At 42.1% G+C, this 15,496-nt stretch overlaps 1 protein-coding gene across 1 annotated transcript in view; it reads left to right on the top strand.

The window, feature by feature from the left end:
• Positions 1–474: 474 nt before the first annotated feature.
• The window catches only part of Etfa (electron transfer flavoprotein subunit alpha), a 61,934-nt gene continuing 46,912 nt past the window's right edge, over positions 475–15,496 (top strand). The window contains exons 1-4 of the mRNA XM_059267920.1: positions 475–648; positions 11,767–11,913; positions 14,316–14,397; positions 14,495–14,577. Of these exons, the coding sequence (XP_059123903.1) occupies positions 610–648; positions 11,767–11,913; positions 14,316–14,397; positions 14,495–14,577 (351 nt within the window). The 5' untranslated portion in view covers positions 475–609. The remainder of the gene's footprint in view (positions 649–11,766; positions 11,914–14,315; positions 14,398–14,494; positions 14,578–15,496) is intronic.

Here is a 15,496-nt window from a genome sequence, read left to right as displayed (position 1 = left end):
TCATTTATAATAGCTTTTTGTTTTGTTTTGTTTTGCATGTTTTCCCAGAGCCCTGTAAGGTGCCCAGGGCAGGACACCTAATGCACGTTTAAATTCTCCTCACCCGAGACTGTGTTTGGCACGTTACGGGTGCAGAGCTGATAGTGTGAATAAATGAGCGAGGAAAAGAATGAATGGAGCGGGTGTGTGTGTGTCTTCTTCACGGATGGAAAGCTGCGGACAGCTGGCCAGTTCGTGCAGACAACGTCACCACGGTAGACCTGAGACAGTCGGAGACCAGACGCTCCTAACAACCGGCGGCGGCGGCGGCGGCGGCGGCGGGGGCGGCGGGGGCGGCGGGCTGCACCGCGGGCGAGCGTCTCTGCAGCGCACACCCTTACCTTTGCCCTACTCCCAAGTCCCGCCTCTAACTTTCCGCTTCCCTCATTGGCTGCGCGGCCGCCCAATGAGCCAGCGGGAAGCGCGAGCCCGCATTCCCGGCCTGGGCTGTCCGCTCCCGTTCTCGCGTCTCGCGAGCGTTCGGGTCTCCGGCGGCGGCGGCGGCGGCGGTCCCGCGCGCTCCGGTTCGCTGAGGCCGAGGGTACAGCTGGGCTGACTAGAACAGAGACAATGTTCCGTGCGGCGGCGCCGGGGCAGCTCCGGCGGGCGGTGAGTCCCGACGGGAAGGGCCGAGCAGGTGACCTCCGAGCCGCAGCCTGCTGACCCTGTCCCGCGAAGGTCACGGGCTCCCATCAGCCCGGTAGATTGACAGGCCGTGAGGTGTCTGAGACTCAGGTCAAAGTCCCGCAGCCTCCGCCCTTGACCTCTTCCGGGTCGCCCTCCCTCCCCCGACTCCCACCCCCTGCCCGGGTTCCCACGACCCTGGCTCCTGAGCAGCACTGAGGGGGCTGCTGGGTTCTCGCGCCTGGCGGGGAGAGCTGCGTCCCCAGGGAGCCAGATGCTGCCGCGGAGCCTCTGCAGGAAGAGTTCGAAACCCCGGACGCCCACTGTCAAGGGCAGGGGCGGAGGGGGCGGCGCCCATGCCCAGGCGTGCTTGGCTGGTGGGCCGGGGCTGCAGCGTACCAGCCTGGCACCCAGTCTTGAGAGCCTGCGGACTGATAGCTCAGTAGCCAGGGAACAGTTGGTGGTGGCCGATTTTCAGGTTTTGTGTCCCCCCCCCCGCCCCCCGTGGTGACAAAGTTTAGCACTTGTCTCTTTTCCCAGGGCTTACAGAGAAAAATCTTTTTTTTTTGGTCTGAGTGCTGGGAGGGCACAGCCGGTGGAGGCTGACCAATTCCAAGTCAGTAACTTAAGGAGCTTGTAGATTTTCTAATTTACAATTTAGGTTGCTAGAGAAACGAGATCGTTTGCCTTGTGCTAGAAGTTATCCAGGCGCCTTGCAACTTTTCTGCCCAGTTATTTATTTTATTTTAGTGCCTTTCCCCTCAATCACCACTGGGATTTTTCTCTCTGGAACACAACTTGGGGACTTTTTGGGAGTTTTGAAGACTTTTTTTTTTTTTTTTTTGGTGCCCCTGTCTTGTTCCATAAAACGTTGCAGCTTCCTGTAAAAAATTAAAACACATCCCTTAGGTTCCTAGTTCGTCTTCTCTGAGATTTTTTAACCCTCTTTCCTTATGAGAGCCAATAAATAAGTGAAAACCATGTTTCGGGGGAAATTCCAAGCCCCAGAACCTGACTCGAAGACCTGTACAGTACTTAGAAGGCAATTGTGTGGATAGGTTTTATGCCCAGCATAATTGTGGTAAGGAGAAATTAGGATTTGGTAATTTGATGGAGTTAGTAGGGGGGAAAAATCCACATAGCCAGTGTTCATACATAGGCAGCATTGCCAAACCTTTGTTGTGATTTGCCAAGAATTGTGACCTTGGCTTATTTTTAAAATTAGAAGTCAAGCTTAGTAGATAGTGTCTCTGAGGTCATTAAGAATAGTTTGAAGATTTGAATTGCAAGCACAAAACAAATAGTGGGAACACACTCAAATGGACACACAAAACACATAATTAGCTCTTTAAATTTTAAAATAATTTTAAGTTTACAGAAAAGCAGCCAGAATAGTGGGGGGGGGGGGAGAAAGAAAGAAAAATCACAACTTCCTTGAATTTCAACAACTCTTTTTTTTTTGTTTGTTTTTTGTTTTTTGTTTTTCAAGACAGGGTTTCTCTGTGTAGCTTTGCGCCTTTTCCTGGAACTCACTTGGTAGTCCAGGCTGGCCTCGAATTCACAGAGATCCACCTGGCTCTGCCTCCTGAGTGCTGGGATTAAAGGCGTGCGCCACCACCGCCCGGCTCAACAACTCTTAACGGTTGACCAGTTTGTTTATCTCTCACTGTGCATAACACATTTTTTAGACATAGCCTTTAATTCTAAATGGTTCCCTAGGTATTTTACAAGGATGAAGCTAAGGAATTCACCCTGTAGTAGACCCCATGCCTTCTGTTAGAGTCAAGGTACAACAAAACCAGGCAAATAAATCACCCAGGAGGTTCACTTCCTAGTGAGAACTGGCAAAATCATGAAGTTTAACAGTGTTATATAGTACCACTTTCTTACCAGACAGTCACACGGAGGTTGCCAGTTGTCTTCCTGTCCTTTAGAGCACCCCTCCCCCTTCTAAGGTACCCAGTGCCTCTGTCAGAAAAGTTCCTCAGCTTTTCAGTTTGGCTTTTATGACATTGACATTTGTATGGAGCACAGGCCTTCTCTTTTGTAGACCTACCCACTTTAGCTGTGTCTGACACCCCCCTCAGACTGTCTCCTGCATTCTTGGCAGGGTTATCATGTGATTTGTGCTCGCTGTACATTGTATTGTGAGGCAAACAACACTAGTTTGTCCCATTAGTGAAGATCTTAACCTTACTTACTTAGGTGGTGAGGAGTTTGCCAGCGTTTCCCAATGTCCTCGGTAATTTTTAACTGATTACAAAGATGGAGACTATATAAAGCTCTTGTTGTTTTCACTTTCACCTAGTTTTAGCACTTGATTTTTAATTGAGAAATAATACTTGATATAAAATGGTGATTTTTCTAATCCATGATTCCTTCATTTATTACTTAGCATTCTATGCTAAGGAAGAACCTTCCCTTCTTGCCTATTTATATATGTATAGACCCAGGGATCCTTATTTAATAGGTTATAATTCTTATCACCCTTATTTTGATGTTTGGTTCTTTCCATATTTATAAAGTGGGGACCAATTTAATGTGGTTATTATTTATATAAATTTATGATACTATAAAACCAGAATAGTTTATCTCAAATCTTTGCTCTTGTTTTTTTTTTTTGTATGTTTGTGTATGTGATCTGTGTGTGTGTGTGTGTGTGTGTGTGTGTGTGTATGTTTGTGTGTGTAGTGTGCAGGAGTTGAGTAGCCCAGCTATCGAGGTTGCCCTGACGTCTGGGATTACAGGCAGCCAATATATCTGCCTTTTCTTTCTTTTTTTTTTTTTTAAACATGGGGTCTGGGGATTCAAACTCTGTTCCTCACACTTGCTTGGCAAGTACTTTATCCACTGTGCACTCTCCAGCTCCTACTCTTTAAAAAAGCAAACAAAAACAAAACCTCTAGCTAACTGATTTCTTTGAAAAAAATCTAAATACATATTATTACTAATGACAGATGTACTATTGAAGCCATTTCAGTTTTGGCCAATTAATGTCACTAAGCAGTGTCCTTAAAGTCATCTGTTAACAAAGGTGTTTTTGTTTATTTTGTCTTTTTGAGGTAAGGTCTTGTCTAGACTAGGCTGTCCTGAAACTCATGGTAATCCTCCTGTCTCTGCCTATCAAATATTGGTGTTCTAGTCACTATGTTATGGCACCCATCAGTGAAGGTAATTTTGTATATAGAGCTGTAGTTATAGAGCTAGAGAGCACACTCAGAGGAAAATAGTCAAGGATTTGTAGTTAGTTTGTGTCCTTGCTGAATTATTAGTATGAATTATTGTTATTTATTTATTGTACAGCCCATCCAGTTTCCTCTCCCTCCTCTCCTCCCAGCCCCTCCCCCCACTCCTCTCTGTGCCCACCCCCCAATCCATTCCTCCTCCATTTCTATTCAGGAAAAGGCAGGCCTCCCATGGATATCAACAAAACATGGCATGTCAAGTTGCAGTAAGATGAACCATTTCCCCATGTATTAAGGCTGGGCAAGGTGACCCAGTATGAGGAATAGGTCCCAAAAGCCAGTACAAGTCAGAAACAGCCCCTGCTCCCACTGTTAGGAGTCTCACAAAAGGACCGAGCTGCACAGCTGTATCATGTACGCAGAGTGCCTCGGTCAGTACCATGCAGGCTCCCTGATTGTCAGTTCAGTCTCTGTGAGCCCCTATGAGCCCAGGTTAGTTGATTCTGTGGGTTTTCTTGTGGTGTCCTTGACCGCTCTAGCTTCTACAGTCCTTCCTTCCCCTCTTTTGCAGGAGTGCCTGAGCTATGCCTAATGTTTGGCTGTGGGTCTACATCTGTGTCCATCAGTTGCTGGATGAAGTCTCTCTGATGACAGTTGGACTAGGCACCAACCTATGAGTACAGCAGAATATCGTTAGGCATCATCACATTGGCTTGTTTTTCCTCCAGTCGTGTTTGGTTCTATCCTAGGCCTCTGGGTCATCCAGCCTGTGGGTCCTGGTGCTCCAGGCAATGTCAAGGGTGGCTTACTCTCCTGTCATAGGTTTTAGGCTAGACCTGTCATTGGTTGGTCACTCTGTCAATCTCTAGGCCACCCTTACTCCAGCACATTCCATAGGTAGGACAGACTGTATGTAGGGTGAAGGTTATGTGGCTGGGTTGGTGTCCCACTTCTGCCACTTGAAGTCTTGCCTGGTCACAGGAGATGGCCAGTTCAGGCTACATATCCACTATTGCTAGGTGTCTTAGCTGGGGTTATCCTTGTAAATTTCTGGGGGATTTCCTTGTGCCAGGTTTTTACCTGACCCTGAGATGCTCCTTTCCAGTAGTCTCTTTCAGTTTATTTTATTAATTTGTTTTTAAAATTTTTGTTGATTAGTAAGATCCAAAAGAAATTATATGTAGTAAGTGAAGCAACACTTTCAGGTCATTTGCGTGTTCTTGTTCCTTGGCAGACAGGAAGGAGTATCTGTCATGATTGAGAAGCTGTGAAGTATTAAGGACAGGACATTTTTCAGAGCTCATTGTCCAACATTGATGAATGATACTGAACTCTGTGTTTCACATGCAAATTTAAATTTTGTTTAAAAGAAGAGAGCCAATTTTGTGTGATTCTGAAACAAAATTTATTGCATAAAGTGATTTCATTAAAATTACGCTGCCTGCCAATGTGTCTACTAAGAGTCTTGTCTGTTTTTAAAGTGAAGTAAATTGACTGTTTTTAATATTATAATCAATGTCATATGACATTTCTAGTCATGGTTAAAAGCTGCTATGTTTTATTACTGCAGAGGTTAAAGTAGTTTAAGGACAGAAATGTAATATACATTTTATTATGACAAAATATGTTAAAATGGGGATAGACTTTAATTATATATTATTTAATCCTTTTAAGTAGTATTTGGCAAGATTTTATATCTTATTCCTGCTATTTTCTTGTTTTCTGTTTGTTCTTTTAGTTTAAGAAGCAAAACCAAAACAAAGTCTCACTCTCTTCTTCCACCCCTCCATATCTGTCCCCTATGTCCTCATCCCATTTACTTTCTTAAAGTAGTTAGGAGAGAAATAGGTTAACAGGGCTCTTGCTACTTTAGGATATGAGTAGTTTTGTTAGGGTAGTAAAGTCTGTAATTTAACATCTGCTAGTTTGTACTAGATCATGCAATTGCAGTAATGAGAATACAAAGAAACAGAAACAAAATCAGGGTCAGTGATGAGGTTGAATAATAGAAGGACTGAAATGTGTACGCTGGACTAATCAAGAGTGTTCGTGACTTAAGATGGGCTTCAGTGCTGTGATAGTGATGAAAACCAGCTTGCTGTGAGTGAGGAGAAAAAGAGGCGAGATAGTAGGGGTATCTGGATGTTTTTATGTTTGGCTCTCTAAGGGTATAGGGAAGGTGATGGCCTCTTTAAACCCTGCACTCAAGAAGCATGTTGCTTGTTAAAAGACCCGTCAGCTTTCTATAGTTTGGATAAATTCCCAAGAAGCATGGTGGGTTATCTATGTCAATGACTTAGCAAGTTATGTACTGCTTGGGTATCCTTACATGTGCTTTGATGCTCCTGATGACCAATTGGATTGTCAACTTGATTGGATTAGGGAGCCCAGTGTGGTAACACAAGTCTTTAATCCCAGCATTCAGGAAGCAGAACACAGATCTCAAGAGTTGGAGGTCAACCTTCTCTACATATTGACTTCTATGCCATCGGGGCTACATAATGAGATCCTTAAAAACAAACAAAAAACCCACTTAGGGTAGGGCATTAACAAGACACAGCTTTGGGTTTGTCCGTGAATGTGTTCACAGAGCTGTTTAACTGAGGAGGGAGACAGCCATGAAAGTAGTAGCAGCATCCCATGGGCTGAGGTTCTAAGTGGAATATACAGGGAAAAGGAGAAAACCACAGCACCAGCCTTCATTTTTCTCTTCTGCTCCAGTAAGGTGTCCCAGCAGCCGTGACATTAAACCAGAGAGCCAGAGCAAATATTTCTTTCCTTAGGTTACTTCTTATCAGGTCACTGCGTGAGAATAGTAACTAATAGTGATTAACCCACAGATGATCCAGGAACTGTTGCTTTTCAGGTTTTAGATACTTTGGGAAACCTTTTTATTTAGTCTCAGCATTCATTGAGGCCACTTACGTGCCAGGCACAAAAGTAGATGCAGAATTCATAGTGGAAAGCAAGATGGGCCTAGTCCCTGCCAGTTTGGTGCAAGTAGTCTGGAGAAGATACATGCTAATCACACTAAGTGGGATCAGTGTAGGAAGAGTGAATGGGTATTTGGGGAGCATAAAATCCTTTGGTGGCTGGAGAAAGTCTAAAAAGGGTATTGCAAAGTCTTAGTAAACTGAAGTTTACTAAGTTTGTTATACAATAATAAAAATGATGATTTTTTTCTCTAATCTTTTATATTTTTATTGTGGTACTGGAGATATTATGCAACAGTTCTACCATTGAACTTTATACCTACCCTCTTTTTACTTTTTATTTTGAGACAGGTTCTCACTTTGTAGACCAGGCTGGCCTTGAATTTGTGATCTTCCTATTTTAGATTCCTTAGGAGCTGAGATTCCAGGGCTGTACCACCCAGCTAAGATTTTTCGTAGATTAAAAATGTAGGCCATTGAGATGGCTCAGTGGGTAGAAGTGCTTGCCTTCACTTGCCTTCAAGCCTGACAATCTGAGTTTGATGGGTCCCTGGAACCCACATGGTGGAGAGAACTAAACCCCTTAGGTTATACTCTGACCTCCACATGCTTACTGTGATATGTGTGTGTGCATGCATACACAAAGTAAATACTCTTTAAAAAAAAAAAAAGAGCTGAAGAGATGCCTCAGTGGTTAAGAGCACTGGCATCCCAGCCCTACATGGTGGCTCACAGCCATCCATAACTCCAGTTCCAGGGGATCTGATAGATTTCTCTGAGCTCTATGGGTTTCAGGTATTGCACATACATACATGCAGACAAAACATTTATACACATAAAATAAATATATCTAAAAATAAAATGTTCTTTTTAAAATTTTTTTATTTTTTTTTTAGTTTTGTTTGTTTTAAATCAATCACCTTACCATTGTTTTGATTCTGTTCATGTCGTGTGTGAACATGTTTTTATTTTTAATATGGTGTTTCTGGAGCTGAAGTAGAAACAAAATATCTGTCACATTAATTTGATTATTTAAAACTATTTAAAAAAACATGGGGAGCTGGGTGTGGTGGCACATGCCTTTGAATCTCAGCATTTGGAAGGCAGAGGCGAGCAGATCTCTTGTGAATTTGAGGCTAGCCTGGTCTACATAGTGAGTTCCAGAACAGTCAACACTCAAATAAACAAACAAATAATAAATGAAACATAGAGTAATGCGGAACACACCAATGAGGTCCTGGGACTTAGGGAGAAGTCCTAGAATACCAGGACACAGTCTAAAAAGGAGAATCTACAGCCCCTTTCTTTAATTTCAAGATCTCAGGGCCCCCACTGGTGTTAGGGCTCCCCTGCATTTTGTTGTGTATCTAGGCAATAGTGCAGTTTAGTTTAACCCATTGTCCAGTTCCACTCCTTAATTTCGGGGAGTCGTGGTTCTCTAGACTACTCCTCAATAAACTTCCTGCCAGATCCACATAAGGAAGATACAGTGTTAGGTGGGAGCAGACATTTAAACTGTGTATCTTGTTTAGCTATGCTTGTTATTGGAAAATTCAAGAAAATAGTAATTTCAGTTATTTTCTGGGGCTCAGATGAATAGTGCTGAAGAATGACAGACTTGGGCTTGAAGTGGTTCTTTAGAGGTCAATTTGTAGAGTAAAATTGTAAAAAGGATGCTTTCTAATATTTATTAACAAACGTGTGTGTGCATGCGGGTGTGATATATGAGTACAGGGAGTATGTCTGCCATGGCATGCATATAGTGGCCAGAGGATGACTTTGTGGGGTTGGTTCTATCTTTCCACCTTTATGTGGGTTCTAAGGATCAAACTTAGGTTGCCAGGCTGTGCAGCAAGCACCATCTCACTGCCCCCACCCCAGAAGAGGTGTGTGTGGAGGTCAGACAGAGGACAACTGTGGAGTTGGGTTTCCCTCTTAGCTTTTTTTCTTTTCTTTCTTTTTTTTCTTTTGGTTTTCCGAGACAGGGTTTCTCTGTGTAGCTTTGTGCTTTTTCCTGGAACTCACTCTGTAGCCCAAGCTGACCTCGAACTCACAGAGATCTGCCTGCCTCTGCCTCCCAAGGGCTGGGATTAAAGGGGTGTGTCACCACCGCCCAGCTCCCTTTTTAGCTTTTACATGGATTCAAGGGATTAAATTCAGGTGGCTAGATCTTTCCCTGCTGATTCATCCTTTAAGCCCAAGAAAAGAATCTTAAAATGCGCATAAAAATTCCTGATTTTAATTTGAAATACTTCCTTTCTTTCTGAAAAGTTTCAATTGTGAAGTAGTTTATGACTAGGTATATGATTTGGTGATAACCAATCTTATTTTCTTCGAAGCTTGCTGGTACTTGCAATAATTCTAGTACTTGAGAAGCGTAGGCAAGAGGATTACCAGTTTGAGGCTAGCCTAGAATACCTGTGAGACCTTGTCTCAAAACAAAACAACACAAAACATCAAGAAACCAAGGTATCAGTTTTCTCCCTTTTCCTTGCTTCCTTTGAGTGAACAAAATGGAAAGACAAGAAGACAAAAGGACAAGAAATGCCATCTGCTAGTACCACAAAGCTTCCTCTGGCATCATTTTCTGCCCTGTCCTCTTACTTCCCCAAGCCTTGGGGTAGTGTGACCTTGGAGAGTTTTCTACTAATGGATGCCTTGCTCTAGGGTCTCTAATCTCTGGAGGTGGTGGGTGGTATGTGCCCATGTCTGTCCGGTTTTGCTTTATTTTAGGTAGATGGGATTTAGAGGGCTGGGAGAAGGTTGGGGATGAAGTGCTATAGTTTAGGGGCAGAAGGATACATATCTTGTTGAGAATAGGGCTGAATCTGGCTTATGGAGACCAAGAAAGCCAGGTGAAAGCCTGCTCAGATTCCAGCCAGAAGGATCCTTTCAGCAGAAGACATTCTTGTCTCCTGAAGTTGTGCTGATATTTAGTTTGGAGGAATGTTTTCTCCATGCTGCTTATAATACATAAAACCTTCACAGTAGCCCAGTGATCTACAGAGCCTGGCCGTTGGTTATGCAAGCAGCCTCACAGTGCCATCACTGGCTCCCCTTCATTCCCATCTTCCCTGTGAGTTTCTAAATCTGGCTCAGCTTTGTGCAGTGCTTTCTTCACTCCCGTTCTAGAACGAAGGTTTATGGTAAGTGAAGCCACACAACAGTGCCATCTGATCCACGTGCTTCTTTCTCAGTTTCTTATGCCATCCTACGAGGTCAGATCCAGTCTTTTCTTCTTTCCTCATGTCTCTGGTGCTGTTTCTCTTCTTTTCACATTGATTCCTGAACTTACTCCCTTTCCTCTGTTTGATTTTACTTCATGATCTGCACCTTTCAACATTTGCTCCTCTTCATTTGGAAACTGTCTATCTTACAATTGGTTGTACGTGAAGAAGTCTTATTTCCCATGAAATCTTTGCGCATAGGGACTATTCTTATTAATTTTTCTTTTTCTTTCTTGGTTTTTGAAAATGCCCTGAACTATTTTGAAAATGACCATGGTGGTGGTTTGATAGTCTGCTAGATAGGGCTAGATAGGAGTTCAGCTTACCCCTTTTCATTCCAAAGCATATTCAAACAGTTGAAATCCCAGCAAAATTGCTGCTAGTGCCATCTTTAAAACTTAGAAATTACATCTTTTTACATTAAAATTACATCTTTTTACATAGAAAAACCATCTTTTACATTACATACGTGCCAATGCCACAGTATCCATATTCAGAAGACAACTTGTGGGAGTCGGTGCTCACCTTCAACCATGCGAGTCCTTGTGGTGGAACTCAGGACCTTGGGCATAAGGCCAGTGCCTTTACCCAGTAAGCCATCCCCAGCCTTTTGTGTCATTTTTTAAAAACAGGTCTCCATTTTCAGTTACTTTGATATTAAATGGTTCCCCCAAATATCTTAGTAGAAGTTCATTATGTAACTGAATATAATTGGTGATAGAATTTGTCTAATTCCTAGCTTGATGGCTAATATATTGTGTTTAAGGATTTTAAATATAAGTCTAAGCAGTTATTTATTGGGCAGGGTGGGAAAATTGTTTTGTTATAAGTTTTGTTGTTTTGTTTTTAATGTTAAGAATCCTGCATTTTTGAGCCAGGTGATGGTGGCCCATGCCATTAATCCCAGCACTCAGGAGGCAGAGGCAGGCAGATCTCAGAGTCCCAGGCCAGCTTGGTCTACAGAGAGAGTTTCAGGATGGCCAGGGCCATACAGAGAAACTCTGTTTTGAAAAACTGAAAAAGAAAGAAACTGTCTTTTTTTTTTTTTTTTGGCTTTTCGAGACAGGATTTCTCTGTGTAGTTTTGGTGTCTGTCCTGGATCTTGCTCTGGTGTAGACCAGGCTGGCCTTGAACTCACAGAGATCTGTCTGGCTCTGCCTCCCGAGTGCTGGGATTAAAGGCATGTGCCACCACCACCCGGCTCTAACTCTCTTAAGGTTTCTTTTGCTGCAAGGAAACACCATGACCAAAAAGCAAGTTGGGGAGGAAAGGGTTTATTTTGCTTACATTGCTGTGTTGTTGCTCATCATCAAAGGAAGGACAGGAACTCAAACGACACAGAAATCTGGAGGCAGGAGCTGATGCAGAGGTGATGGAGGAGTGCTGCTTACAGGCTTGCTCAGCCTTCTTTCTTGTAGAATTCAAGACTACCAGCCTAGGGATAGAACCTCCCCATCAATAACTAATTAAGAAAATACCTTACAGCCAGATCTTCTGGAGGTATTTTCTCAATTAAGGTTTCCTCCTTTTAGATAATTGTAGTTTGTGTGTCAAGTTGACAAAGCCAGCACAGAAACAAACTTCCATTTTGGTTTTTGTTAGGTAAGGGTATTGATATTATAAAGGTAGACACAGATTAATTTATGTTATCGAGGAAGTACTTTATTAGTACAATTACAAAACTAGACATACAAAAATGTTTTCGTTAAAGCCCACATGCACTTTAAATACAATCATGTTCCTCTCTTTTTCTTTTAGGCCTCATTGCTCCGATTTCAGAGTACTTTGGTAATAGCTGAGCATGCAAATGACTCTCTAGCACCCATTACTCTAAATACCATCACTGCAGCTGGACGTCTTGGAGGTGAAGTGTCCTGCTTAGTAGCTGGAACCAAATGTGACAAGGTGAGAGATTTTTAAGGTCAGCCATAGCAAATATAATCTCCATCAAGAGACAGCAAAAGATGGCAATAGAGAATTATGCTGAGGACCATAACCCAAACTGGGCTCTAATCCTCATTAAATGGACAATGTCACAACCATTACTTGTGTAGAAAAAGAACCAAAAGGTTTTCTCACGAAGCATTTTATCTTTCAAAATGAGGTGGAATGCTTGATTTAGTTCTGCTGGCACCATCTTGTGCCATCAGGTACCAAGTAGAATGGTAGTATCTGAGTCCCCTTAGAGGTTAATAGCCGATCCCTTTTGTACTGATGAATATACTTGTTAATTGCTTCTAATTCCTGAAAGTGGTAAATCTAGGCAAAGTATCAGAGGTGCTAATTAATTGGTAGAAGAATTCAAATCTAAGTCACATTCTTCCCAAATTACAGCTGATAGAAAATGTTGGTTTTGTCATGGTTGTTAAGTAACAGCTTTGGAAACTAACCCTTGGGAAAGTTTTTTCTCTAATAGGTTTGCAGGGTCTGTGCCCTTGGCCTTGGGCTGCTTTGTAGACAAGTGCCTGTTAAGACTCAAAAAGCTTTAGCTGCCAGTTCTCCTCCACCATGTCAGAGTTGCCACATGTGTGACTGGGGCTTGGCTCTCACGGAGGAGTAAGTGTAGAGAGAGAATGTTTCTTTTTAGCAGAGTATATATTTTACTAAATAGAGCCTGTGGTAATGCAGGTTCAGAATGCTAGTGCCACTTCTACTTCCTTGCATGAACTTGGTATTTAAAAGATTATATTCAGCAGGTTTCAGGCTATATGGATTTCTTTATCACATTCCTCTTGATGATTATTGAATCTTTTTTTCTTCTCTGTCTTTTTTTTCTTTTGGTTTTTCACGACAGGGTTTCTCTGTGTAGCCCTGGCTGTCCTGGAACTTACTCTATAGACCAGGCTGTTCTCAAACTCGGAGATCTGCCTGCCTCTGCCTCCTAAGTCCTGGGTTTAAAGGTGTGTTCCACCACCTCCTAGCTGCTTATTGAATCTTACACAGTTTCTGTTCACCACAATGTCCAATGATAGGTTTCAGATATAAACAGATGCTAGATTTATATGTTTTGCTGTGGTTGTAACTAGTTATTTTAAAATACTTGATATTTAATCATTTGCAGTCTTATATATGTCATGTTCTTATTTTTAAGAAAAATGTCTGCTAATAATATAGATGGATTTTAGTTTCATATTGTTTTCTTTAGCTATTTATTAATCATAAACAGAAGGTGATTATTCCATTCTGTGTAGTACTGGAGTTTTGACAGTAAAAAATTGTTTCAGTGGGAAATTTTGTTCTGTTTCATATGCAAGCTGCTGTGTAGCAACTTTAGAATTAAGTGTGTTTCTTAATTGGAAATTTTCTTGAAACTGGAGATGCTAAACACTGATGCATCTATCTCTGTGTAAGACAGTGTAAGTGTGCTGATCAGCACCTGGCCCCGCAGAATTCTTCACTGCAGCCTCCTTCCTTCCTTCCTTCCTTCCTTCCTTCCTTCCTTCCTTCCTTCCTTCCTTTCTTTCTCCCTTCCTTCCTTCCTTTCTTTCTCCCTTCCTTCCTTCCTTCCTTCTTCCTTCCTTCCTTCCTTTTTTCTTAATCCTCCTTTCAGTGAATATTACAGAGCCTTATAATCCATGGAAGAGGGCCGAAGGCACAGCCCTTTGTGCCTATTCATCAGTGAATTAGCAAGTGGAAGATAGCAATGGTAGATGAGACTGATAAGCAGAAACCACTCAGGTTAAAGTTACTTGAAAGGGAGAATGCTAATTGCCTTCTGTATACAGAAAATCAGAGTAGTCAAAAGCTTTCTCAGAATCCTTTCCTGATTCTAAACAGGAAAAAATGAGAAGTTAAACAAGAAAATATTTTATTTTGTTGTAGATAAGTATATGTGTATAGACAGTGGGCAATATTTGGAGATTTCTTTCTATTACTTGTAGTTATTAATCTTAGTCTTAGTAGAAATTATTGCCAAATGACGTGCAGTCCACATTAAACAAATAGGATGCTTAAGTTCTGCCTTCACTTCTGGTAGGTTCTGAGTCTGAAGGGTTTTACTGGCTGTCTTACTACATCTAGAGGAAGTCTTATTTTAGCCCTCCCTTCCTCCTCCTCTCCCTTCCTTTTCTTTTTTTCCGTTGGATTTGTGAGAGGAGAGTGGATGTCATTCTACCCCACAGTGGTGTAGAACTTGTGATCCTACTACTCATCCTCCCAAGTGCTGGGTACCACATACAGTTTTCTGGAGGGCATTTTCTTATTTAGTGATTGATGGGGGAGGAGAGAGGGAGAGGACTGGGCCTTGCATGGGCTTTTGATGCCTCAAAGCCAACCCCATCAACCTGAGACTCTCCTCTTTCTCACAGGTGGTACAAGATCTCTGTAAAGTAGCTGGTGTAGCAAAGGTTCTGGTGGCTCAGCATGATGCATACAAAGGCCTCCTTCCAGGTGAGGTGTTCCTGTGGGAAAATGGAGTCTGTTATGTTTGAATATATGATTATGAAAATAGCATGAAATGTGTTTACCAAATGTGTTTAATTCCCAGAGGAACTGACACCATTGATTTTGGAAACTCAGAAGCAGTTCAATTATACACACATCTGTGCTGGAGCATCTGCTTTTGGAAAGGTGAGAAGTGGAGTCTGACCTCACTGAACAGTATAGATTTCTCTGGGCCTGAAATGTAATAGACTTTGTTTAGATAGCCAGTCCTGACTTGGTCATATCTAGGGGAGTACTGCTAACATTTACATTTATTCTTTCAAGATTTTATCCAATTTTCTGTTAAAATGTCATTTCCAGATCTTTAAATTTTGTCACAGAGTTAACTCTTCTTTCAAAATTTTGTCATAATTTATTAAACCTGTCACTTCTAGGTTTTCTAATTTGGCCTGGATAATGCTATTGTTCAGTTGAATTCTGTGCATGTGTGTGTGGACAGTTGTGTTTAGTTACTCATGTTAAGAGATGATTTATTTGGATGTCTGATGGGCACAATGGAAAATCTAAGTCTGTCTACCCTAGGGATTTGGGAAGGGCTGTGTTATGGTTAGGGATATCCTTAAAGACAGCTATAATCTGATCATATGCAATGTGATAAAACACCCTGACAAAAGTAACTTTAAGGAAGAAAAAGCTTATTCAACTTAAAATTCCAGGGTACAGTCCATCATGGCAGGGCGACACAGTGGTAGGAACTTGAGACAACTAACTGGTCATATTGCATCCACAGTCAAGAGCAGAGAGAGAGGGATAAATGCATGCTTACTTCTGTTGAACCCTTCTCTTATACAGTTCAAGAACCAAACCCAGGGAATGGGTGTTACCCATAGTGGGCTGGGTCTTCCTACATCAATTAATGTAATCATGGATGATCCCTTCCCAGGTGATTTTAAATTGTGTCAAGTTGACAATTAGAAATAACCATCACAAATGAGTAATGTTGATCTATATCAAGGTAACATGGAGGGAAGAACAAAGGGATGGGGTATACTTTAGAGGGGAGTGTTGGCCTATATGCATGGGGCCCCAGGAGTTTAATCTCCCA

The sequence above is a fragment of the Peromyscus eremicus genome, chromosome 7 (assembly GCF_949786415.1).
Source record: "Peromyscus eremicus chromosome 7, PerEre_H2_v1, whole genome shotgun sequence".
Taxonomy (NCBI): Eukaryota; Metazoa; Chordata; class Mammalia; order Rodentia; family Cricetidae; genus Peromyscus; species Peromyscus eremicus.
This window is presented reverse-complemented; position numbering and strand designations above follow the sequence as displayed.